This window comes from Mus caroli, unplaced genomic scaffold (genome assembly GCF_978045245.1).
Source record: "Mus caroli unplaced genomic scaffold, Mus_caroli_1 scaffold_4, whole genome shotgun sequence".
Taxonomy (NCBI): Eukaryota; Metazoa; Chordata; class Mammalia; order Rodentia; family Muridae; genus Mus; species Mus caroli.
The window spans coordinates 5,648,179-5,673,714 of NW_028227259.1; the positions used below are offsets into that span (position 1 = coordinate 5,648,179).

Genomic DNA, 25,536 nt, shown 5'->3' on the forward strand with positions numbered 1-25,536 from the left:
TTAAGCAATGCAAAAGATTCCCTCTTTGTGCCTCATTGGTGAGGACTTAGGTATGATCCTGAAAAAGCAAAGCAAAACCAAAATAGGGACTAGAGTTCCTTCTAACAAATTTCGAGTTCAAAAATGTCACAGTAGTCCAACTGGAGACTGACAAGAAGTAAAAAAGCTGTACTGATAAAATGATTAGGGAATAACTAGATAAAAAATTATTCAGGCCCTTCCTGAAACTTTCAAACATTTTAAGTCCTCACAGGAGTTGCACATGGCCACATTAGTAGTCAGCCATAATGTCCACCAAGAGTCCTACAGAGATCCAGGGTCTAAACACAGAGCACCCCCTACTTGCTTTTCAGAGTTGTGCTTAACTATCACACCTCTAATCGTTATGCCTTAAGACTAGGACAAAAACAGATGACCAATTATCAACCCTACTGTATACCCATATAAAAGCATTCCTAATCAACATTTTTAGACTGAGTACATTGAAAACCACATGGTTCGACACCAGAGGTTGACAATGCTGCCTGCTACAATGCTGCCTGCTACTATATCTTTACTTTCTTAAGTAATGTTCCGCTGCAAAATAGCCATGCTCAGTGTTCAGTAACAAAGCTGACTGGAGGTCACTGAGCTCTTCCAATTTACAAAACCTAAAACATCGACTCTATAACTGACCTTAAGAGAAAAAATTGTGAGCTCCCTTTCATAACCATGTTAGAGGGAGACTAAGTACCTTTAGTGGCAGGAAAAAGAAGGGAAGAAGGTATTCGTTCTAAACCATATTTACATCATTAGAAAAAAATCTGTACTCTTTCTAAGAGCAGACAAACATTATATTAAATCTGAGTGCCATAAAATAGCTTAACAGTATCTTTGGCAAATTACCTTTTCTTTTTAGGTGTGTCTCTTCCATATTCCACAAAATCGAAAACTAACTGAGATACAATATCATCAACAACTTGATACTGGTTACTCTGTGCAAAGTTCCTGTGTTTCTCACTCAGAAGGTGCTAAAACAAAACCACAACAAAAGCATCTTAAAATTACATTCAATAATTATATGAATTAAACCAAAAAATCAAATACCAAACCCAAATAACATCTCTCTCTCTCGCTCACACACACACACACACACACACACGTGTGTGTATATGAATGATATATATATATATATAAACAATTTTTTAAAAAGAGCCCTTGTATTTGAGAGACAGCAAGAGGCAATAATTAGGGTGGGTGGGGAAGAGGGAAATGATGTATTTATATTTCCATTTAAAAACTGTTTTTAAAGGATCTCAAGACAGATAAAGTTAAGAACTACCTTTAATATATTCAGTAATATATTAATACTTTATAAAACATACTTCACCTACTATTGTATATAATTCCCAAAGTAGGGCTTACAGAACTAAATGAAATCCTTTACCTTAATATACAAAAATTTAAGACATACAAGAGTCTAGAAGAGTTTTAAAACAAATTAAAGGGCTAGAAAGCTGGCTCAGTTGTTATAGGCACGCAACGCTCTTCCAAGACTTGAAGGTGGTTCCTAGTACCCAAATCTGGTAGCACACAATCACTTGTAACTCCAGTTTCGGGTAATTTGATGGCTTCTTCTAGACTCCACTCGTATGTCATACACTCACACACACTTCTGTAAAAAGTAAAAACTAAACTTTAAAAACCAAGACCTTTGATAAATGCTACAAAATATATACATTACAAAAAGACTCACAACTGAAGAAAACACCCAAGTACGAACAAACAAGTTACCTCATTACCTACTGATTGCAACAGAGGAAAGGGAAGTGTTTTTTCTTTTCTTTTGGTTTTTCCAGACAGGGTGTCTCTGTATACCTCTGACTGCCTTGAAACTCACTCTAAGGACCAGGCAGGCCTAGAACTCAGAAATCTGCCTTCCTCTGCCTGCCAAGAGCTGGGATTAAAGCTCAGCAGGGAATGTTTTTCAATCTCAGAGTGATTAAAAGGAAAGTAAACTGGGCATGGTAGGGCATCTTTAATCCTAGTACTGAGGAAGCAGTGGTAGGTAGGTTTCTCTGAATTTGGTCTAAATAGTAAGACCCTGTGCCAAATGAAAAAAACCAAATTTATAGTATAGAATTTACAGGAAACAACCTTCCTTCTGAAAGGGTGAGATCTCCAGGCTAATTGTCTTGTCAATAAATTCAGGATATCCTACATAGAGCCTAGAGCTGGGTATGGTGGCACGCGCACACTCACTCACACACACACACACAAAACCTTTAATCCCAGCACTGGGGAGGTAGAGGCAGGGGCAGGTATATCTGTTTGAGGCCAGCCTGATCTACAGAGTGAGTTCCACCGAAGCCAGAGCTGCAGAGGGAAACCCTCAGAAAAACAAACAAAACATCTGAAATAACTTTCACATTTTTAAAGATCAGATTGAATTCATTTATATTCTGGGAAGAAAAAAAATTATTAAGTGAAACATATACTTTCTCTCTAAATTCACTTAGTTGTTTTTATTACTTAGTATTATTGATCTGTATGTCTCAGAGGTCTGTGCCTTCTCTGATAGCAAGTCAAGCACTCTCATTTACTTTTACTTTTGGGTCTCACATGTGCCAAGCCTAGGCCTTAGCACTGAGCTACACCCCTAATGTCATTCTCATCATTCGCTACCACTGTACGGCACATTCCACTTATTTTGAACATTCTCCATGCTACAATACAACTAGACAAGGATAGCTTTATATATCCTGTTTATAACTCAGGCCTGTCACCTTTTGGCTTTTCTTGTTCTCTTTTCTGTATGCTATACTTTAGCTACAGTACTGTATGTCTGCTTTACCTACACTACTTAAAAATATTTGTGTACGTGTGTGTAGACTGAAGACAACCTTGTCTACCATTCCTTCTATAGGTGCTGGACACCTGGATGTTCAGTCCAGTAAAGCAGGCCAGCAGACCAGCAGGCCAGGAATGAGCCTGTCTGCCCCAGCATACCATCATGTCCACACTTCTTGATGTGGGTTCTGGAGATCAATCTTAGTTCCTTTGTAAGCAGGTCACTAACTGAGCCATCTCCTAAGCCCTCAAAAATATTTCCTATCTCAGTCTCTTTGCATGGATAGAAATGAATTATTGTAAAACCCAAGGTAATAAAACAATAGTTGGTTTTTTAAGATAAGATCTCATTATGTAGTCCAAATTGCTCTCAAACCCAAGACCCTCCCAGAGTGTTGGAGTGACCTACCGAACTCTGCTTTAGTTTAAATTAAAAAACAAACAAAAACTTTCAAAGTCATGATCTTAAATTTCTTCTCAAATCAACTTTCACAAATTTACTTTCTTTGTGACAATCAGTGGACAACTTTCCTACCATTCTTATATTTCTGAACACATTAGGAGCTCAAAGATAAAGAAAAGCAAACATTCTATACTACTCTGACCTCACAATGGCACGTAAATTTCAGAACCAATCAATAACTTTAATTTCAAAACAATTAGAAGGAAAAGGAAAAAAATTTGAAATACTTCAGCTTCTGATTCAATGCAATTTAAAACTAACTGTACGTCCTTCTTTATTACATCAGTAAAACAAATCAAAACCCCTGGTAAATATTAATCCATCTCAAATGATAAATATTTGAGCTTATGCACTCTGATATTCATCCTGCCTGAGCTTGCTGAGGTTGAAAGTAGAGAGGCTGTAAGTTGTGCACCACTACGTCTGTCTACCTACTATTTAAAAGCTAAGAAATTAAAAAAGTAACTGCTAAGGTTAATAAGCACTTGCTATGCACCAAACTCTAAGGATACAGACAAGACTACCAGTGATTTTAATAAGCTTTCAAGCTACAATAGGCCTTCCCCATCTTTAAAAACTTCTTTTATTTGATATGCTCTTGCAAGACTTTTTTAATTGCTCAGACCAAAATATAGGAACTTCTCATTTATCTACCATCTCTTAATCCAAAAATCATATGAATACCTCCAGTCTCAATTTTAGAGTATTCCAACAACCTGACCATGCCCCAAGAACTCCTATTCCTGCTTAGTCTAGGCCATCATCCTCTACTCTGGGTCTATCTACCCTTGCCGATTTCGGTTGGTATCAAGATGCCTGGTTACCTAACTTTTCTGTAGTTCTACTTAAACATCAGTCAAGTATTTCTTTGCCAAGTCTAAACACATGATAGCAAACCTCCATTCCTGTTTTGTTTCTCCTTGCACTGATCTAATACTGTCTACATATATTTTGTTATATTTTTATATTGTAGTTATATACTAAGCACTCAAATATTTATTAAATGAATAAAAATTATTTTCTCAATGTCGATTTCCCTCCTTGGATTCTTACAATTTCAAGTGTTTCAGATTCAAGATGCAGGAGTGCTGATGTACATGCCTAGAAAGTGCAGAGCTGTGTTCTATCCCCACCATAAAACAAACCAGAGATGTTTCTACTCTAGAATATATTTGTGACTATCATGTTGCAAACTATACTTGGCATAGTAAAATGGGACTTAAAAATAAAAACAGTATTTAGATGTTTAGAAACACCAATCCCAAATGGAAAATCACATTTACAGTTTCGAGATCTTCGTATTTCTGGAAGCAACATTCACAATATCCTTTTTTTCTCTTTTCCTTCAACTGGAGTTGAACTGGGGTTCCACATTTATCGCCATCCGTATTAATTCTAGTGATAGAAATACATGGTATCAAAATTAACTGCTAATGAATAATTTTAAAACGTATTGCCTTAAACTAACATATGCACAATCTGTCACTTTTTGAACAGCAAATACTTTTAACTGAATTTCAAGAAATGTAAAACAAAATATAATAAATATTCTGAAGAACATTTCAAATGGTCAAGAGAAACGGGTTTTAGTATCTGAACCCCACTCACACCTAAAATGTCCAAATAATGTACTTTTATTCACACTAAATCTAGCATAGAAGCATTAAAATATTTACAGGGAAAACAAGCACACATACTACCACCATGGCACAAAATACCCTACCCCAAATGCTTATGAAGGAAAAAAAAAAAAACAATCATAGTGAAAGTCTAAATTAAATAGCATTTTTTCTAAGAATCAAGTTTCCCACCAACCTGAGCTTGGGCTGAGCTTGCTTCTGGACGCTGGATGACTTCTCTATATCAAACGGACTGCAGGGCTTCTGAAGAAAGTAGCTTATACACGGCATACTGGGGAGCTGAAGGTAAAATGGCCTGTAGCACCTAAATGAATAAAGACAAATACATGTGAGCTTCTCTGGGATGAAAGAAAGGTTTCAAAGCCTTATATCTAAGTTCTGTAAATCACCTCAGATCTGAAATAAACAAGAAAGACTTGGTAGGGGTAACCTTCCTTTCAAAGAACCAATTTGTAGGCCTATTCTTTTAACACCTAAAAAATTGAAACTAATATTTCATACAATATTCTGATCACTTCCCACTTTCTCACCTCCTCCCAGATCCTCCCGAAAACACCTACCATCGAAACTAATTAAAACTGTAGAGTTTAGTCACATTAATCATTAAGTTTTGGAATTACTATCCCAGCTTCTAGAGCAGTGGGTCTCAACCTTCCTCATGCTGGAACCCTTTAATACAGTTCAGCTGTGGTGATCTCCAGCCATAAAATTACTTTTGTTGAGACTTCATAACTGTAATTTTTCAACTGTTATGGATCGTATTGTAACTAGTGTTTTCTAGTGGTCTTAGGAACCTCTGTGAAAGAGTTGTCCAGTCCCCTAGAAGTTGTCCCCCTCAGGTTGAGCACTGCTCTAGATACCATTTGAAACTGGACAGTGCAGTCACATCAAACATTAACTTGTGAAAGCACTACCCCATCTCATGGTGCTTACCTTGCAAAAGTAAAAACCCTAGGACCCTCTATTTCCCTACAGGTCTTTGCAACCAGCAGTGACCCAATCTGAATATTCTGAATGCTTTATGTACATTGAATAATGCAGTATTTTGCTTCATACTTCATTTTGGATGAAGTCCTGAAAGCTCCACCATGTTGAAGCATGTCTGAATTCCATTCTTTTCAAAACATTTCCAAGTACTATCTATAATTTCTCCCACAATTACAGGGGTGAATTTTTAGTAATTGTTCAAACTCATGATATTGAATGCAGCCAGAGTGATTATTTAAAATACTAAAAAAATGAGATAATTTTATGATAAGTCTAAAGCAGATACTCTGAATTCAAATCTACAATAGAATGAAACTAAATTCAGTCCCTGAACACAAGGGAATTACTGCTCTCTGCACATCACAGTCAGGAAAATAAGTCTCATGAGGTTTTCTCTATAGTTCTAACACAGTTTCCAACACACTGGATTCTGACACTTACCGGTTCACATCTTCAACCTTTAAAAAAGGCTTCTTGAGTCTCCCTGCTTATGAAGAGAAAATACCATTAGACAGGTGCAAATCAGTAAAGACTATTGTGGGTAAGCCATCTAGAAATCCTTTAAAACTCAAGAGAGTTGAAAGGTGTAGGCCTCAGGTAAAATATCTTCCACTATCATTCCCCTGTATCTGTCACGCCAAGGATGTGTTTTGGATTTTGTAAGACAGAATCCCTCTACTGAGGCCCAGGCGCCTTGGCCTCTGCAGCGTCCGGATTGTATACCGGATTGCATTCATACCAACCATCCAAGATTCTTGAGCTGAATGGCACAGATATGTTCACACTGTAAAGCTATCCCAAAGCATTCCTCATGTTCATCCCGCCCAGTAAATGGACTTGAAGAATTGTTTCTTCTGGGACTATAATGAGTTTTAAAAAATGTTTTTGAAAATATTAATTTTGGGGATGGAGATAGAGCTCAGAAATGGAGATCACAGAGTGATATTATAGAAGATCAAGGTCAGTTCCTAGCACCTATGTCAGGTCTAACAACTGATGTAACTTCAGCTCCAAGGGACTCAACGTCCTCTTCTAGCTTGTTGGAGCATCTGCACTAATGTACACCTAACCCCTCCCACACAGAGAAGAAGACATCTTTACAAAATTATTAACATGGGGAAGGGTAGCTTAAGTGTCATCAGACTGTAGCTGAGGTCCATGTTCTAAAAATTACTAAGAAATCCTTGAATAAATCATGGAAATAACTAGTTACTTTACCTCAGCAAATCTTTCTAAGTATATAAATATCTGGGCATCTTGGAGTTAAAACCTAGGACACCATGTACCTGTGGCCAAGAGCCCAAGCTGTACACTTCAGACTTAATCTTTTTCTGCTCTCTAAAAGAAAACTAAACAATGTATCAGGAATACTTACTTCTTGTCTTTTGTATTCCAGGACCAGCTTTTTTCCCCTTTAAAAAGGAAAACAAATACAGTGAAAATACTGGGTTTAAAAATACAGAAAAAAACTGCACAGTCATCTTCAAGAGAAAAAAAATGTACAAGAAAAATAGTTTATCAGAGTGGCTACTGTACAGGGTGAAAATCTTGCTTCTTAAAATCAATTCAATCAAAAAACTGAATGGCACTCAAGAATGAAAGATACTGATCATCTCTACAGAATTCAGTCCTAACTTTACATTCTTTGTTGGAGAGTAGTGGCAGTGGCACTGATCATTGAGCCTTCAACATTGGTTAGCAAGGACAAGGTACAGTTAACAGTGAAGACCTATGTGAACTGCATTCCTTCGGGGGAATCAAGTCACCGATCATAATGAAGCTCTGGACAGCACTCAGTAAGAACTAGATAGGTATAGGAAAGTTTTAAAGAGGAAGCAGACCTTAGTGTCGAGCATGTCACACTTAGGACCTTTGGTATGAAGCTGTCAGGGTGAATGGCTCAAACATTAACCTCACCTCATCTGTTTTACTAGGGAAATAACAAAAGAGGCTCCAGTGGTTTTCCTTTCCTTCCAGTTGTCCTGTGTGTGCAGTCTGGGCAGTAGTGTAGGTCATATGTGACATCCCCACTTATGTACTAGGGTAGCTCGGAAAGAGATCCCTGAGCAGAGGATTTAAGGAGCAAGCTGGAGATGGGCATCCCTAATTCCCTGTATAAATCTACACGTGGGCCAACTGTATGTGCTACTATTGTAGTAGATAGGACATTGGCAATTTCTTGTGTGAACTCAACACTGCTCATGCTATGAATAAATCCAAAGCGAAGTGCAACTGAGACTTATATCACTGTCTAAATCTCAGACAAATGCACATAGTATGTGTACAAGACAACCCCAATACTGCATGCAAGTCTTAAAAAACTGCAGGTATCTATGAAATTAAGACAGAATTTACAGTCTGAATAAAAACTGGACGGCTAGATCTGTTAACAAAACAGCAATGCCAGGTACAGTGGTGCATTCCTTTAATCTCAGCACTTAGGAGGCAGAAGCAAGTAGATCTCTAAGAGTTTGAGGCTAGCCTGGTCTACATAGTGAGTTCCAGGACACCTAGAGCTACCTTGGCGAGACCCTGTTTCAAAAACTAAAACAGATCCCAAGTTCAAATCCCAGCAACCACATGGTGACTAACAACCATCTGTAATGAGATCTGATACCCTCTTCTGGTGTGTCTGAAGACAGCTTCAGTGTACTTATAAATAAATAAATAAATAAATAAATAAATAAATAAATAAATAAATCTTATAAAAAGAAAGACAAAAACAGAAAAACAGTAACAGCAAAAACAAAATCAGTATTGTCTAACTATTCTAATAGATAAGGAATCTACACAACATTGACAATTTCTTGTGTGTAGCCAAAATTATCTGGTACACAAAAGACTGTAGAACTGAAAAGGAGTATGGCACTCATAAAACAAAATTTACTGGGTGGAGTCAATACCAGAATGCAAATACAAAGTGAGGAGCTAGTTCTTTCAAAGATAATGAGCAATGACCACTTCCAACTGGAAGAGGGAAAACAAAACAGGAAAACCTAAAAGAACACAACCTCAGATACAAAGCCCTGGTGTTGCTAAAGCTGTGGAAAGTATAAGCTGCTTATTTTACTACATAAAATCACCAAATTTCCAAACTACTTTGTCTCCATCTCTTTTTATGTACCAGAGTACAGACCTTTCTTTTCTTTGTATCTAAGTCGTTTAAGGATTGTATGTAGTAAAAGCAAACCACCGAAAAATGGTCTGAGGACTAAGAGAAAACAGGGATAAGCAGAGATGAATAATAGAGCTCAAGGAAGGAATGGACAACAGCAGGAAAACCATCCAACACAGCTGGCTTTAAAAGGTATCAAAAGGATCTGCAAACTGCTTCTCAGTTTCATACCTTGTCAGTTAAAAGTGAGTTAGAAATATAGGAGTAGAGATCTGCAAAACAGTGAGAAGATGGAGTGTACGGACTGAATAGTAGTTAGGCAGGGGTGTAAGAGACAAAGAGTGACTCAAAGATGAAGCCAGAAGAGACTGTACACTCGGCGACAAGAGAATAATAGGACAACCACAGCAAACATCTCTGCATTTTCTTATGTTTTTCTATAGAATAAACAGTATCTCTTAAAATACAGCAGCAACAAAAAAGGATGAAAAAAACCTATGCCATTACCCCAGAAACAATTTTTAATTCATGAATATAAGCTTCAAGTCAAATGACACACAATTCAGAAATCCATAAGAGTCTCAAAGTATTTTTTTTACTTATTGCGGAATTACTTATATTAAAAACAAAAACACTCGAAAAATAAAACAAAACAAAAAACCGAACCAAAAAAAAAAAAAACCAAACACACAAACAAATAAAAAAACAAAAAACAAAGTAGCACTTTTAAGAAGAGTTTTAAAAAGGAGCCACGTACCGCATCCCTCCCAGAAGCACTGGATTTCTTGAGTGCACTCAGTGCTTTCTTCTTCTGTTCAATGTAGTATCGAATGTCTTTATTGAAATGAGAACTGAAGGTTAGCAATTTTACCTTTGGAGTTAAACTGCGATGTTAAGTGGCAGTAACTGTATGTTAAAAGTTTACCATGGGAGATACCCCCTACTACCAAAGTTCTTATTATGTAACTAAAGGACAGACAGGCACGTACTACAAATGCTATCAAAAGGTCATCTTACCATCAATATGAAGAATCTTTACTCCCCATGATAAGGCATTTGATAATATACTATTAGCAGGAATAAAATCCTGTGAAACAAAAACAAAACCAAGTTTGTCTAAGAATTACTTTTAAAACTTTTTAAGCCTTAAATTTTATTTAAATCTTAACGCCATTGAAGAGATTATGCATAAATGTCCCTAATGAATTACAATAGAAATGAGGACCTTGTTTTGTATTTTGGCATTCTTAAATCGTTTCCAATTAATATATTCCTATGTTTTGTTTGAGACAAAGTCTCACTTAGTAGCCCTGGCTGGCCTGGAAGCCAGAAATCCACCTGCCTCTCAAGTGCTGGGAATAAAGGTATGCCCACTCTGCCTGACCTAAGAATTAATGTATACCCTAACAATTAAATGTATATCTTAAGGTAACCTTCGAGTTTTCAGTAATGTTTAGGATGTCCACAAGATGGGGATGTTCCTCCGGGAAAAAGTAGCTTCTATTTCTGATAGAATGAGACAAGCTATAACTTGAGCTTTTTTCCACTAGAAATGAAAGAGTTATCTCCAGAATATCTTCAACTTTCAGTTACAAATTTCGTATGTGGTGTGTCCATGCCTGTGTGATGCAGAGGCCTCCGGTCAATGCCAAATGTCTTTCTTTAATCATACTCCACTTTCAATTTTTTTAGAGACGGTAGGTCACTTGCTGAACCAGGAAGTCACTGATTCAGCTAGGCTGACTGGCCAATTAGCTTCAGGGACCCAAGTGTCCCACCCTATCCCTCTCCAAAAATGTCAATGCTAAGATCAGAGGCACCTCTTGCTATGCCTGGCCTTTTACTTTTTATGTGGCTTCTAGACATCCAAATTTAAGTTCTACTGCTTTCATGACAGGCATTTTGCCAACTTTACTACCGATCCAAGTTGAGTATTTATTACATTCACTTATTCTACTTGTATGCTTGTCTGTGTGTATGTGTGTCGGTACACACATACCACAGTGCACGCTTGGAGATCAGAAGACAATTTTCAAGAGTCAGTTCTTTTCTTTCATCATTTAGGTCCTTGGTATCAAACTAAGGTCAATAGTTTTGGCAGCAAGCAGCTTTACCCACTGAGTCATCTAGCCAGCCCACAGTTAAATTTTGAATAAAATACAGCTGTACCTATATTATATATGGTAGTATATATCTATAATGCCAGCACTCGGAAGTCAAGCTATATAGCAAATTGAGTCCAGCCAGAATTACATGAGAATCTGTCTCAGAAAACAAGACAATAAAGAAGCAAAATATGCACTGCATGTTTTTCTTTCTTCCCTGTCCCCGCGTCACAGGGTTTCTAGCTCTGGCTGGCTTTGAACTCCTTATGTAACTGAGGATGTCCTTGAACTTCTGGTCCCCTACCACCTCAGAGCTGTTATGACAGGTGCATGCTGCTATGCCTGGCTTATGAAGAGTTAAGGACCTCATGTGCTAGACACCAGCCCACTGTCCCAATTGAAGCCCACATGCTGTGAATTTCAAATTCCTACTTACATGATCCTTGACAGCTTTTTCAGCTAACAATTTTCCTCGGCTCAAACATACCTGTAAGACAACAACAACAAAAAAACCAAACAATTATAGTACTTCATCAGAGAAAAGGTTAGAAAAGAGAACCCCTTAAAAGTAGAAAATTTTGTTCATATAGTCTCAATAGCTATGAACACAGAAAATTTATGGTCAAAAGTGGCTTCATTATTCTCCTGGAAGACAGACTAAAATTTTTTCCCTCTTTTTTTCCAGTGCAGAAAACATCTACAAACATACCAAACACACACGCACACGCATAGGCACACGAAGAAAGAAATTGAATGAGATGCTAGAGGATCAATTCTATGTAAATAAAAATAGCTAGCACCCACTGACATTTTAAAGTCAAGCTATATAGCAAACTTAAGGCCAGCCTGAATTACATGAGAATCTGTCTCAGAAAACAAGAAAAAATCTACACTTTTCAGGTTAATTTGAGATTTTATTCTTTTTCCTTTTGGGTGTTGTATTTTGACAAGCATTCTACAACTGAGCTACATCCCCAATCCTTCTAAAGCCTTAACGTTACATCTGGTCTCACTGAGTTGCCCCAGCTGCCCTTCAACTTATGATACTCTTGCCTCACACTGCTTTTTTTTAATGAACTTGAAATTTTTTTATTAGATACTGCCTTCATTTACATTTCAAATGCTATCCCAAAAGTCTTCTATACCCTCCACCTGGCCCTGCCCCCCAATCAACCCAATCCTGCTTCCTGACCCTGGCATTCCCCTGTACTGGGGCATATGATCTTTGCAAGACCAAGGGCCTCTCCTCCCACTGATGGCCGACTAGGCCATCCTCTGCTACATATGCAGCTAGAGACACAGCTCTGGGGGTACTGGTTAGTTCATATTATTGATCCTCCTATAGGGTTGCAGACCCCTTCAGCTCCTTGGATACTTTCTCTAGCTCCTTCATTAGGTTGCCTCACATTCCTAAGGAGTTGGGCTAACAGGCCTGGCTCAGCTTTGTATTAAAAAAAGATTTAAGAAAAACATTATACACAATTTTTATAAATTATTTCCCTTTTAAAGTAAGACAGCATGAAAAGCAGTTAAAAGGCCATGAACACATCAAGAGCTTGTTGGTAGTGTATTACATTTTTACCAAACAGCACTACTGCACAACCTGACCCACTCTTCTCCCTTTCTCACAGGACTGCCTTTGCAACTCCTGCTTTCTGCTCTGTCTGCATTCAAACTGCTTTTCATGTGGCTATGCTTCAAATGCCCATTTAATTATATCGTAGTATAACAATTTAGATACAGTAAGCATTTTATCTCTAACTCTCTTTTCTAAGTATTTACATCAGTTTGCCCTTCATTTTGTCTTCAATGTACTGTCAGAAAAATTTTAAACACGGATCATAACTTATTTTTATGGGAGGGGACAAACAGCATACCACTGTAGACCTTGTAGACCACATCATCTTTGTCAAAAAACTAATATTCATACAGTATTTACACAAACATTTTCTACTTGTCACAAAATATTATTTTGTTTTTCCCATCAACTTCTGGATATGCAAAAATATGCCTAACTTATATGTTGTACACAGTCAGTATGCTGTAGATGGTCAGTTAATCTACTTTGAAAGATTTACAAGTTTTTCTTTTCTTCAAAAGAATGGCTGGCTATTAACTTTAGTTGTAAATTATTCTAGAAAACAAAAGCTACCTGTCTAAAGTGCAAGTGCATGCTTTAGGAATCAGGGTACAACTTGACTACTATATTATTAAGGAAAACTTAATCACCTTTCAAAAAGACAGAAACATTAGGTGAGAAAGCCACAGATCTTTTTTATAACCACTCTATCTATGCACTGTAACCCTGCTATTGGAAGCCCAGAGTCAAGTGTCAGACAAACATCTGTAACTCCAGGACCTGGGAGACACTAAGGCAGAAAGAATAAGAATTCTGAAGGAGTTACAGAGACAAAGTTTGGAGCTGTGATGAAAGGATGGACCATCTAGAGACTGCCATATCCAGGGATCCATCCCATAATCAGCTTACAAACGCTGACACCATTGCATACACTAGCAAGATTTTGCTGAAAGGACCCAGATATAGCTGTCTCTTGTGAGACGATGCCGGGGCCTAGCAAACACAGAAGTGGATGCTCACAGTCAGCTATTGGATGGATCACAGGGCTCCCAATGGAGAAGCTAGAGAAAGTACCCAAGGAGTTAAAGGGATCTGCAACCCTATAGGGGGAACAACATGATGAACTAACCAGTACCCCAGAGCTCTTGTCTCTAGCTGCATATGTATCGAAAGATGGCCTAGTTGGCAATCACTGGAAAGAGAGGCCCATTGGACTTGCAAACTTTATATGCCCCAGTACAGGGGAACGCCAGGGCCAAAAGAACGGGAATGGGTGGGTAGGGAAGTGGGTATGGGGGACTTTTGGGATAGCATTGGAAATGTAATTGAGGAAAATTCGTAATAAAAAATATTAAAAATTAAAAAAAAAAAGAATTCTGAGGGAGTTCAAACCAGTCTGAGAGGGATTTATTTGTCTTAAAACAAAGAGAAAACCATGAGATCCACTTTGCCCTAGGCTCAAAGCATATAGGACACACTTACTCTGTCTTGAGACTTAAAGGAACTTCCATCATGGCTGGGATGAGGAGAGGTGGTTTCTGCAGTATATGCAGATTCTGGACTTGGTACAGGAGAAACGCGACCCAATGTCTGTGCATACTTTGCTTCCTTTTTTTTGAAACAAAATAACTGATATCTTTGCTGAGAAATTCTTCAACTCGCTAGAAGAAAACAAAGAATTTATAATAAATTTTTCCAAAGCTCTTTAAAGATACTGTGAACAAATTCCAATTTCATATAATCTAATGTCTTGGTTTTTTTGTTTTGTTTTGTTTTTGGTTTTTCAAGACTGGGTTTCTCTGTAGCCCTGGCTGTCCTAGAACTCACTATTGTAGACTAGGCTGGCCTCAAACTCAGAAATCCGCCTGCCTCAGTCTCCCATGTGCTGGGATCAAAGGTTTGCGCCGCCACGCTCAGCTATAATCTAATGTTTTACAAATTGATGCTTTTCACGCTGCATTTTTGAGCCCATAGTTCTGAGGAAATATAATGGGAGTTTCATTAATAATATCATGTGCTATGTACTATTCTTAAGTATTTTATCCTAATTAATGCAGTCCACGCACTCTCCTGCACTTATCTACATACACTGGAGATGACAGTGGAAGTGACTTGCTGGAGTCCCAGCAGCAAGGCCTCCTACAGAGATGAACTCTTCTTTGCCTGTACTATGTAACACTATACGTGGACAGTAAGCATCTGAAATGCAGCTAGTATAAGCCGGCCATTGTATTTCAAATTTTATTTACATGTACCGGGCACATCAGTTTCAATCATTAACGTTATAACATTTCCTAATAGCAGAAGAAAGAACCTTTTTTTCTCACAAGCATAAAATTTTCAGAACATGCACTCCACCACACACAGCAGCATGCTGTTATTAAAGATCACCATCACCCAGGGGAAGGGGTATTGAACTAGTTAGTTCTATTAAAACACATACATATAAATACAATTGACACAATACTAAGAAGCAAGCAGAAGTGACTAATAGTCATAAGACTTTTTCCCAGTTCTAATTTCTAATGATTCACAGTATGAAAGGCAGTAAGTAACTTGGGGCAGCCGGATGCTTGATGGTGATGCCGATGGTCCTCGTTACCAAACCTAATTATCTGAGCTCGAGCACCTGGACTCAAACAGCAGAAGGAAAAACCAACTCCTGCAAGTTCTCTGACCTCCATGTGAGAGTACACATCATATGCACTGCAGGCACATTCATACACACTACATGAAACTACATAAAACTAAAGAACTAAAACCAAAATGAACCAAAGTTTGTGATAAGTTAATTTAAGCTACCATTGACTCAGAATTAGCTGTTGGCAAGAACAACCTTAGTGAAATGCAAGTTGTTTTTCCCTTTCCTTTCTAGGCAACATTCATTTTCATTGACCAGCTAATAAATTATCACTATTTGTTTATTGAAAAAAATATGGGTCTTGTATAAAAGTAGAAAAGAATGTAAATGCTAATTTATAAAATACTGCCTTTTAAACTTTATTAAGTTTCCAGCAATTTACCGACACACACACACGTTCATCTAAATTGTCCCAACTGTGTGGTAAGTTAAGGTGAAAATGGGCTGGAGGGATGACTCAACAGGTACTGGCTGCTCTTCCAGAGGACCAGGATTCAGTCCATATGAACCCACACGGAGGTTCCCAACTGTCTGTAACTTCATTTCCAGGTGATCTGATGCCCTATTCTGACCATTTCAGGCACAGTATGTATGTGCTAAACACATGTGTAGATATATGTAGATAAAAAGACTCCTATGCTTAAAATAAAAAATAATTAAAAAAAGGTGAAAATATACGCTTCAGGGCAGGGGTTCTCAACCTGTGGGTCACAACCCATAAGGGAGTCACATACCAGCTATCCTGTTTATCAGTATTTACATTATGACTCATAACAGTAGCAAAATAGTCATGAAGTAGCAACAAAAAAACTTTCTGCTAAAAGGAGGAATTGTATTAAAGGGTCACAGCGGCTGAGATGCATGCTCCATGGTCTTTGCAGACAAGACTTTCAAAGTTAAACGAGGTCATAAAGTAGGATCAAGCCCCAGAGTCTATGCAAACGAAAAAGATCTAAGGCAGGGTGATCAGCCACTGTATTAACTACACTTCTCATGGGCAGGCACCAAATACCTCACAAAAATAACCTGAAGAAAGGTTTATTCTGGTTCAGATTTGAGGGAATCTCATCAATCCACCGTGGAAGAGAGGGTGTGATAGCAGGAGCATGAAGAGGCTGAGCCAGTGTATCTGCAGTCAGGAAGCAGAGAGATAACTGTGAGTGCTAGGCTAGAACATCCAATGGGGAGAAGCACCTCCTTGTTGGAATTTGCTTAAACCCTGACCAAAGGCAACTTGAGGAAGGGGGTTATTTCAGCTATCATTGCAGGTAACAGTCTGTCTGTCATCTAGGGCAGTGGTTCTCAACCTTCCTAGTGCTGTAATCCTGTAATACAATTCCTCATGTTGTGATGACCCTAACAATAAAATTATTTTTGTTACTGCTTCATAACTGGAGTTTTGCTACTCTTATGAATCGTAAGTATCTGTTTTCTCTGATAGTCTTAGGTAACCCCTGTGAAAGGGTCAACTGACTCCCTCCCAAATGTAGTGAAAATATTGGTTTCTTTAAAAACCCAATTATGTTATATAAACATGTTTAATCCCAGGGGTGGGTTGTAGGCTGCTTCAGCTTGGCCACAGCAGTTAACTATGATTTGTCTCTTGCTCTAGCAGGACGTGATTTTTGCCAGTAACATATAGTTTAATTCTGGGGACTCTGGAGAGGGTCCCCAGAGCAGGGGAGAACCCTGAGCAGGCCTATGTGGTTGCTGTCCCCTTTGTTGCTGCTGGTTCACTGTGTTTGCAATTGATGGTTTGCTGGACTGCTGGATATTCTAACAATGAAGACTGGGTTGGTCTCTAGGAACTTGCCGACCCTAAATCTGAAGGAAGTATCCCACAGGTCAATGTCCCCTTTCCACTCTAAGCTCCTTCCTCTCCTACCTTGTGTTGGGGGGTTGGAATGAATTAAGGTGGTAGATATAAGAACATAGTAAAATAATAAACCAACAGCCCAAAGGGGTTGAGCCCCACAGGTTGAAAATGGCCATTCTAGGGGCATCCCTGGCAGGAGCTTGAAGGAAGGAACTGAAGAACATGGACGAATCCTGCTCACCAGCCTGTTCCCCATGTCTTGGTCAGCTTGCAGGTGTTCAGTTATCTCTTTGACACCCCACTTTCAACTCTTTCAGATACATAAATTGCTGGAACCCCTTTCTTGAAACTGCCCATACTGTTTGCACAGATGTTGCCTTTTACATTCCCAGAAATGGTGGATAAGTCAAACTGTGAAGGCTAATATGTTTATTTTCTGGTTCTTTGACAGTAACTGATAGGCATGCCTACGAGTTTAACCTTGCATATACCTGACAATCACAAAGCTGTGGGGCTGAATATCTATTTAGGCCCTTCACCCATTATTCATTTTTATGTGTTTGCTTACATGTATACATACATCTATTTATCTGTTATGTGTGCCCAATGCTTGCTGAGGCCACAAGGTGTCAGAACTCCTAGAACTATAGATGATTTAGAGCCACCAGTTGGGTGCTGAAAACTGAACTCAAATCCTCTGTATGAATAAGAGGTTTTAACTGCTGAGCCTCTACAGCCCCCTTTACCCATTGGATTACCTTTCTGTTGAAATGTTCACATATTCTGTATAGAATACACTTACTAGATACTGAATATACCATTTTTCTTTGGAAACAAGACTAAATTGGCCTTGACCTAAGGATAACCTTTTGAGTTTCTTGCCTTTACCCCTGAATGCTGGAATACTGGTCTGTGACACTGTTTTCTGCAGTGGTTGCGACTGAACCCAGAGCTTCATGTAGGCCTAGTAAACACTATTAATTGGAGGAACATAAACGACTTGGAAATATTCTCTACCATTTAGTGATTTCTCGTTACTGTCCTGGGAGATAGAGAAGTTGTTAATTTTAACTAAGCTGAACTTATGAATACTTTTAATTTGCTGTCAATGGTATTTTCTAAGTATCGGAAGCCTCTTACATGTGTATCTTGGCTCCATATGTGATGTAAGGTAAATTTACAAACTCATTCTTTGGCATGTAGATATCCAGCTTTCCTGAAACTGGCTGGCAGAATGATCTTATCAATAAAAAACAAAAATAAGTAGGCAACTGGCTACATATAAAATAGTTTATTTCTGAGTTCTCACTCACTGGACTGAATGTTATACAACTCTAATACCATAAATTTCTCCCAGTATTAATTTCATTGAAACGGAATTAAAACTTCTTAGTGTAAAAACGTAAAAAAGCGAGCGGGAATGGCTTAGCAGATAAAGCACTTGCTACTTTGTGCAGAAGACCCTGTGCTCAATTCACAGCACATGCACGGCGGTTCACAACTCTCTAACTCCAGTTCCAGAGGGTCTGATGCCATCCTTCTGTCCTCCTTGGGCACCTGCACTGCCTTTATACAGCAAACACACAAACATAACTTAAAATACACAAACAACAACCCCCCCCTTGGTAGTTTTGGGCACAATAAACACACAGAGAAACCCTAACTTACTATCTCTCAAAATAACACCGCCACAAAACCACAAGGAAAGCAAACCGGAAACCACTTCTCTTGTGTGTGGCTCAGACTTATTATTTCAGAACCGGGGAAATAGAGGCAGGAAGATTATAAACTTCCAGGCCAGCCAGTTAGACACTGCTTACATCAAAAACCCTGCTGCCTTCCAAAGCCCAACACTACTCTGTTATCCTGTATCATGAAGAAAATGCCCTTTATAATCTGGTTCTAACAAAAGCGATTCTTGCCACATCCACATCTCAGTTTCACTTGCAGGGAGTTTGTAGCATTAAGTACACAAGCACACCTATACAGGCATATATTTTAAGTATGTTCTTTCTATAATGTGCATATAGTTTACTAAGTACATTCCTAACATTCCTTCAAGACTCAGCTCAAACATTAACTGTACTGATTCACAATGGTGGGTAAGCATGTCCATCTGTATGCTAACAGCAATTTCTACATATTCCTAGTAAAGCTTTCCCAGGGCGGCTCTATAATTATTTAGTTATTATGCCCACACAATGTCCTCTACAATCCTTCAGGTAGAACTAATCTCCCCTTTCCTTTGATTTTTGTATTAAATTACAATCAGTTGTACCCATGGGTTGTGTAAGTTTCTTGGGGAACTGAAACATTCCATTCTATAGGAAGCTCCTTAAGCAGAAAGGTAAACTACTAAAAAGAACTTTAAGGAAGTCCCTGAAAGTGACCAGATTCCCTAGGCCCCTCCCAGACAGAGTAGAGACAAAAGCTGAGAATCTCTTTCAGACAAAAGGAAGCTGAGCTGTAAAGACTCTTATAGGAGAAAAGCTGCAAAGATTCTGAGACCAGACCAGCTGCCTGGAAGAAGCAGAAACCAGCTGAGTTGCCTGCAGTGTGTTCAGTGTGCTCCAGGTTTCCCAGCTTTTGTGAGCTGTCATTCATGGTGAGGAGGGCCTTGGAGTTGCTGTTGTCTGACTCATTTCTGCTCCTGGAAGGAACCTCAGTAAAATTCACTGCTCCACCAAGTTAGACTTGGTGGTATCCATACTTTGCTCGGTCGTAAGATTCCTATCTGGGGTGAACAGATATCTCAACAGTGTTGTGTTTCCCTAGGAAAAGGTTTTTCACACAATACCATGCCATTTCTATCTAGATTAGAGCTCCAGGAAAGACAGACATAGGATTCATTTTTGAGTCTAACAAAAGCACAATAGTATGCCCTGAAAACCATACTCAGAGAACTGATTGGAAATTGCTGCCTCTACATTTTAATGGGCAAACACAAAAATTATACTTGTTTGTGCTCAGGATCATAAAGTAACAAGGTATTACACCCTGTTGGAACACAGTCCAAGAATGGAGTCAAGTGAGAATTCTGAGTGCTTCTGAGAAAACTCCAAGAAACAAGATGAATCTTGTGACCTCAGTTTTTCCAAAGCACAGAATTGTTCTTGGAATGTATTTTTGAATGTGCCCCTCCCAAGTGAAGTGGATATGACTGAGTGTACTTCAATTGTTGTTATTCACGTGTCTCTATGGAAAAGCATGATGTCTGTACCTCAGGCTTGTCCTTGTGTCACTTTACTCATGTGATTCTTTTGAGACAGGGTTTCTCTGTGTAGCCCTGGCTGTCCTGGAACTCACTCTGTAGACCAGGCTGACCTCGAACTCAGAAATCTGCCTGCCTTTGCCTCCTGAGTGCTGGGATTAAAGGCGTGCACAACCACTGCCCGGCTCTCTTTATCCTTCTTAAGTGGCTTTCATTTGGCTATTTTTCTAACACTATAAAGGAAGGTTCACTATTATGTGAAAACTGACTGCTATACAGTTAATACTTGAATTATCACAAATGTCCTCTGCAAATTTTTAGCACAGTTTCATTAAGACTCACAGAAAACAAATATGTGTGATCAATTAAGCAATGACACCATTGGGGCGATCCAAAGCAAAAGAAAATAAAAGGATAGACAGGTTAAATAAAACTAAACATTGGAGGAAGAGAGAACCATTGAAATAAATGACAATTTGATAAAACTGGGTTCCTTTAAATATGGACAGAAACCAGGACCTAAGGACTAAATTGACATCAGTGAATTAAACAGCAAAGACCAGAACTAGGTACTTTCTTTTCCAACAAGAAAGGTGGTGGGCTGTGGAAGTCAGTGCTCTCTTTTGCCATGGGTTTGGCAGCACATGCCCTCCCTTACCTGCAGGCTACCTCACTAGCCCAGCACTTGGTTGTTCCTAAGGGGAGGGTGCAGATGCAAGAACACAACTTATGCAGCAGAGGTTTTTCTGTATTGGAGGCAATCAGAGGCGTCACAACACCTGGAGAGCTCACCTCAGGAAAACATCACCTTCATGATCAGGCTAACTCCCCTGCCGCAGCGTTACAAAACTCATGCTTTCAGGACAGCCGCTGAGATACTTGTACCTTTAAAGGGTAAAATCTGACATGTATAAAGTCAAAATGGTCTCTAACAACCATTTGTGGTAGAAGTAATTGAAAATTTGTTTCTTGAAAGTATCTTAGGAGGTGTTGTGAGGATGGGGGAGAAAGAAAGGGAAGTGATTCCTGTGCCAGCACCAACATGACACTGCTCATTTAGTCAAAGCTCCATTTGTGGGTTCCCGAGCTGGACTTAGAGATACAACATCGTCTGAAGCATCTGCTGTGAGAAGCACAAATCTAAACATGAGTTCTTTATACCCAAAGTTAACAGAATGGCCAACGTAGTTGAGAAAGCTATCAACTACTGCATAGCCACCGATATTAAAATAATGGTGGTGTATCATGTTACAAGCTTAGCAGGTAGCACTTCATTGCGAAAAAGAGGGGTCTTTACTCATATCTATGATGTCCTGAGAACATGAACATCCTGTTGATAGGAATACAGCTGATGGTAGCAGGTCTATCAGCCATGACCTTTAGAAGTGCAGCCATACTGTCATTATGATAAATGCTACCATAAATACAAGCCCCCAGCTTGTCCAGAAGGCTCACTACATGAAGAGCATCTGGGAGACAGAGATCAGTGACACCTCAGAAGAAATGTCTACTAGAAAGTCTTTGGAAGATCCAAACCTCATGGGACAGCTCCACATTGTTACTACACCTGGACGAATGGACATCATGAACACACAAGTTACATCACCTCCATTCTCCAGGAAGGAGGCCAAGGGTGAGGGTCCTGCTCTACAACAGAGAGAGTCCAGACCATCCTCCCGAAATACACTCCAGGGACACCTCCATGACAGGTGTCAGACTGTGCCCCAGGCCCCCCTTTCAAAGACGGGTCTGGAAGACCCTAAGGAACGGATTTCTAAGAGGCTTGCAAACTTTATGTTGCTGCCTGCCAATCCAAAGCAGTGCACCCTGACCAACAACAGAGGCCTGCCTGGCTCTGAGTCAAAAGAGCCATGGAGGTAGCCATGGTACCAGGTAAGTGGAGAGACTACAATACACTTCTACCTCTAGGTTTTTTGTTTAAAATAATGTCAATTTCTTTAAAGAAAAAATATTTATTTACTGTATGTGCATGGAAGTTAACCAGCCAGAGTCAGTTCTGTCTTTACAACCCTATCTGTCTCAGGGAATGGATTAACGTCCCCACCCTTGGTAGCAAATGCTTGCACTCACTGAACACTTTCCTGGACTAAATGATATGCTTTGAAATAAACAGGTTACAAGAATATACATCTTAGGGGTTGGTGGTAATGTATTATCACTGATAAATCCAATCCCACGGTATCCTTTGTGAGTAACTTCACCACATGTAGAGGGCAGAGGACAGTGTCTTGAGCCTGGCCAGGGTGTTGGAGGAGGGTGGGGGAAGGGATCAGTGGAGCACTCGGGAAGAACCAGCCTGACAGCCCATGCCAGCACAGGGCCAGCACAGTGAAGCATAAGTCCTGAAGATTTCTACTAAGATCTCTCTTTCTTATGTCTGTTTGAAGAGCATTTACAGGCACTGTGCTCCCTGAAAACTGATACCAGAGAGTGAAGAGCAGCCTACCGAGGATGCACACAGATACAGGAGAGGGCCAGGGAGGAATTTCCCATGGTTGGATGCTGGGAGGCGGGGGTGGGACCATCTCTACATCACAGTATGAAACTAAGGGCAAATTCTTCCTCTGTCTGCAGATTAACAGAGTGTGTCTGGCTTGTGTGATACCCTTCTCAGGTCCTTTGTAACCTGAGGACTGAGCATGGATTGTGGGAGGAAGGTATGAACTCATGATTGTCCTGACTTTGCCCTCTAGGTTGGTTCATGTTGGCTGGTGATTCCACAGTTTTGCCAGCCAAGCAAAGTACTCCATAGATCTCAGTAAGTCTGGAAACAAGGTACCATGACATGCATGCAGGTCATCATCGGGAAACCAAACCTCAGAGGAACTTCCAGGCATGTCGAGATCATCAGCTGCCTGTCTCCAGATGTACCCATGAGACATTAGAAGAGCAAGTGGACACTGGAAGCAGAGTAGGACCCCAGAGTGTCTGAACTGATCTACTTGTGTTTGTGTCCAAGATGACATTGCTCATGGTGCAGCTCATAAAACCATCCTGGCTTGCTAGTCAGCTTGCTTCTAACTCACCATTACTTAGATACCCTTACAACTCACCCTATTTGGACAGACAGGGACACACAAACACACACACGGACACAGAAACACACACAGTGAGAAAGAAAGAGAGGGGGAGTGAGAGAGAGAGAGAAAGAGAGAGAGAGAGAGAGAGAGAGAGAGAGACAGAGACAGAGACAGAGAGAGAGAGAGAGAAGAGCATTCCTTTGGCATTCTTGCTGCTATTGAAATTAGTTGAAATGGAGAGAATCTGTATTCCAAACAAAGTATTATCATATTTTTTGTGACTCTAGTTGTCTCTCCAAATTTGTTTTGCCTTGTCTACACCCTTATCTGAAACATTAACCAGTTCATCTTCATAGGAGCCATGTGAAGCCAGATCATATCATGGTGCACACTACCCCAGGGCATCCGAGAGCTTAAAAGGTAAAGTCCACCAAGTATGTTTTGAGTGGAGCCAAAGTGAAATAGGAAGTGTTTAATAGTTGAAGCCAGAGCAGGACCTGTTTCCAAGCATGATCATGGATAAGAACCTGTTGTAAGAAAACAAGTAAGACCCTCTGGTCTGACAGCAAGGTTTCCCTTTGGGTAGTTTATGGTCTCCTGCTATCTTCTACCACCTAAGAAAACCTAGGGAATTAAGTCATCAGATTCACACTCCTCCTTATGCCCACATGCTAGTATATACTGCCTTTCTTGTTTTCAACAGTATCTCACAAGATCCAAGCTGTTTTCTTTCTGATACCCCATAGGGATGTTGCTACTAATGCAGCTGTGTGTCCCCAGACAAGACTAGCGCCTTTACTGCCTGAATGGTCTTTTGCTGCGGCCCCAAAGGACTCCTAGGAACACACTCAACAAGGGACAAAGTCTGAGAACTGTTTCGTCTGCATGGTGAACAGTGCAGGAGGTGCCCGCCAAGCCCTAACACAGTGGATGGAAGACGGCCACACAGGTTATGCTTCCTTGCTCATGCCATGGAGAAGGCATGATTGGCTAACACTCGGTAATCTTACCAAACCCCTGTATTCAGGTCTCACTGATGGAAGAGCGTCCTGCTGATAGGTAGGGAAGTGGCACCGGAGACAGAGATGGCATCAGCAGCCAGGTGGACTGACAGCAAGAAGAGAAGAAAAACGTTCTCATCTCAGGAACACCCAGAACCTTACCATGACCCTTCCTTGTGTAAGAAGATTATAAGAGGCAACTTGGGGAACTTCCTCACTGGGGCAAAGTTCCTCTCTCTCCAGCAGACATCAAGTGATCAGGGTAAGGTGTGGCTCAAATCCCTCCCATCCACCAAGTGCACTGCTGTGTATATGGGATAAGAGGTGTCACCTGGTGTACTGCCCTCTCAGTCACCTAGGCATGGACACCACATCCCAAGTAAAACATCTCAAGAAACTGTGTCATTTGCATGACCTAGACCCCAGATATATACAACACTGACAGGCATTGTGCAGTGGAGAGGGGGAATCCCTTTTATTGGGTCCCTTGAAAGCAGTGGCATCAACCAATACCTACAGAAATGAACCATGAAGATGGCCTTTAAAAAAGGTCCTGGAGGGACCATCCAGAGAGTGTCCCACCTATGGATCCATCCCATATACAACCACCAAACCCAGACACTATTGCATATGTCAGAAAGATTTTGCTTAAAGGACCCTGATATAGCTCTCTCTTATGAGTCTATGCCAATGCCTGGCAAACACGGAAGTGGACGCTCACAGTCATCTATTGGATGGAACACAGGGCCCCTAATGAAGGAGCTAGAAAAAGTACCCAAGGAGCTAAAGGGGTCGGCAACCCTATAGGAGAAACAATATGAACTAACCAGTACCCCTGAAAGCTGTGTCTCTAGTTACATATGTAGCAGAGGATGGCTTAGTCTGCTATCAATAGGAGAAGAGGCCTTGGTCTTGTGAAGATCGTATGCCCCAGTACAGGGGAATGCCAGGGCCAGGAAGTGGGGGTGGGTGGGTTGGGGAGCAGGGCTGCGGGTGGGTATAGGGGGCTTTGGGTATAGCATTTGAAATGTCAATGAAGAAAATATCTAATAATATTTTTTTTAAAAAGGTCCTGGATACTGAAGGATGAATGATTTCTGATTTTAGG

The 25,536-nt window shown here is 39.9% G+C and overlaps 1 protein-coding gene across 11 annotated transcripts in view; it reads right to left on the minus strand.

Moving 5' to 3' along the window:
- LOC147004889 (protein DBF4 homolog A-like) overlaps positions 1-25,536 on the minus strand; it is a 168,649-nt gene that overhangs the window by 2,114 nt on the left and 140,999 nt on the right. For 2 of the 11 annotated variants that reach the window (XM_085836450.1, XM_085836451.1), the window contains exons 4-6: positions 5,108-5,236; positions 4,576-4,687; positions 886-1,010 (exon numbers count right to left, since the gene is read on the minus strand). In XM_085836450.1, coding sequence (XP_085692576.1) covers positions 886-1,010; positions 4,576-4,687; positions 5,108-5,236 — 366 coding nt within the window. Of the gene's footprint in view, positions 1-885; positions 1,011-4,575; positions 4,688-5,107; positions 5,237-6,360; positions 6,407-7,294; positions 7,332-9,791; positions 9,869-10,051; positions 10,122-11,575; positions 11,627-14,200; positions 14,380-25,536 lie in introns of those variants that run through there. The other 9 variants (XM_085836444.1, XM_085836443.1, XM_085836445.1 and 6 more) reach the window with 9 other exon arrangements.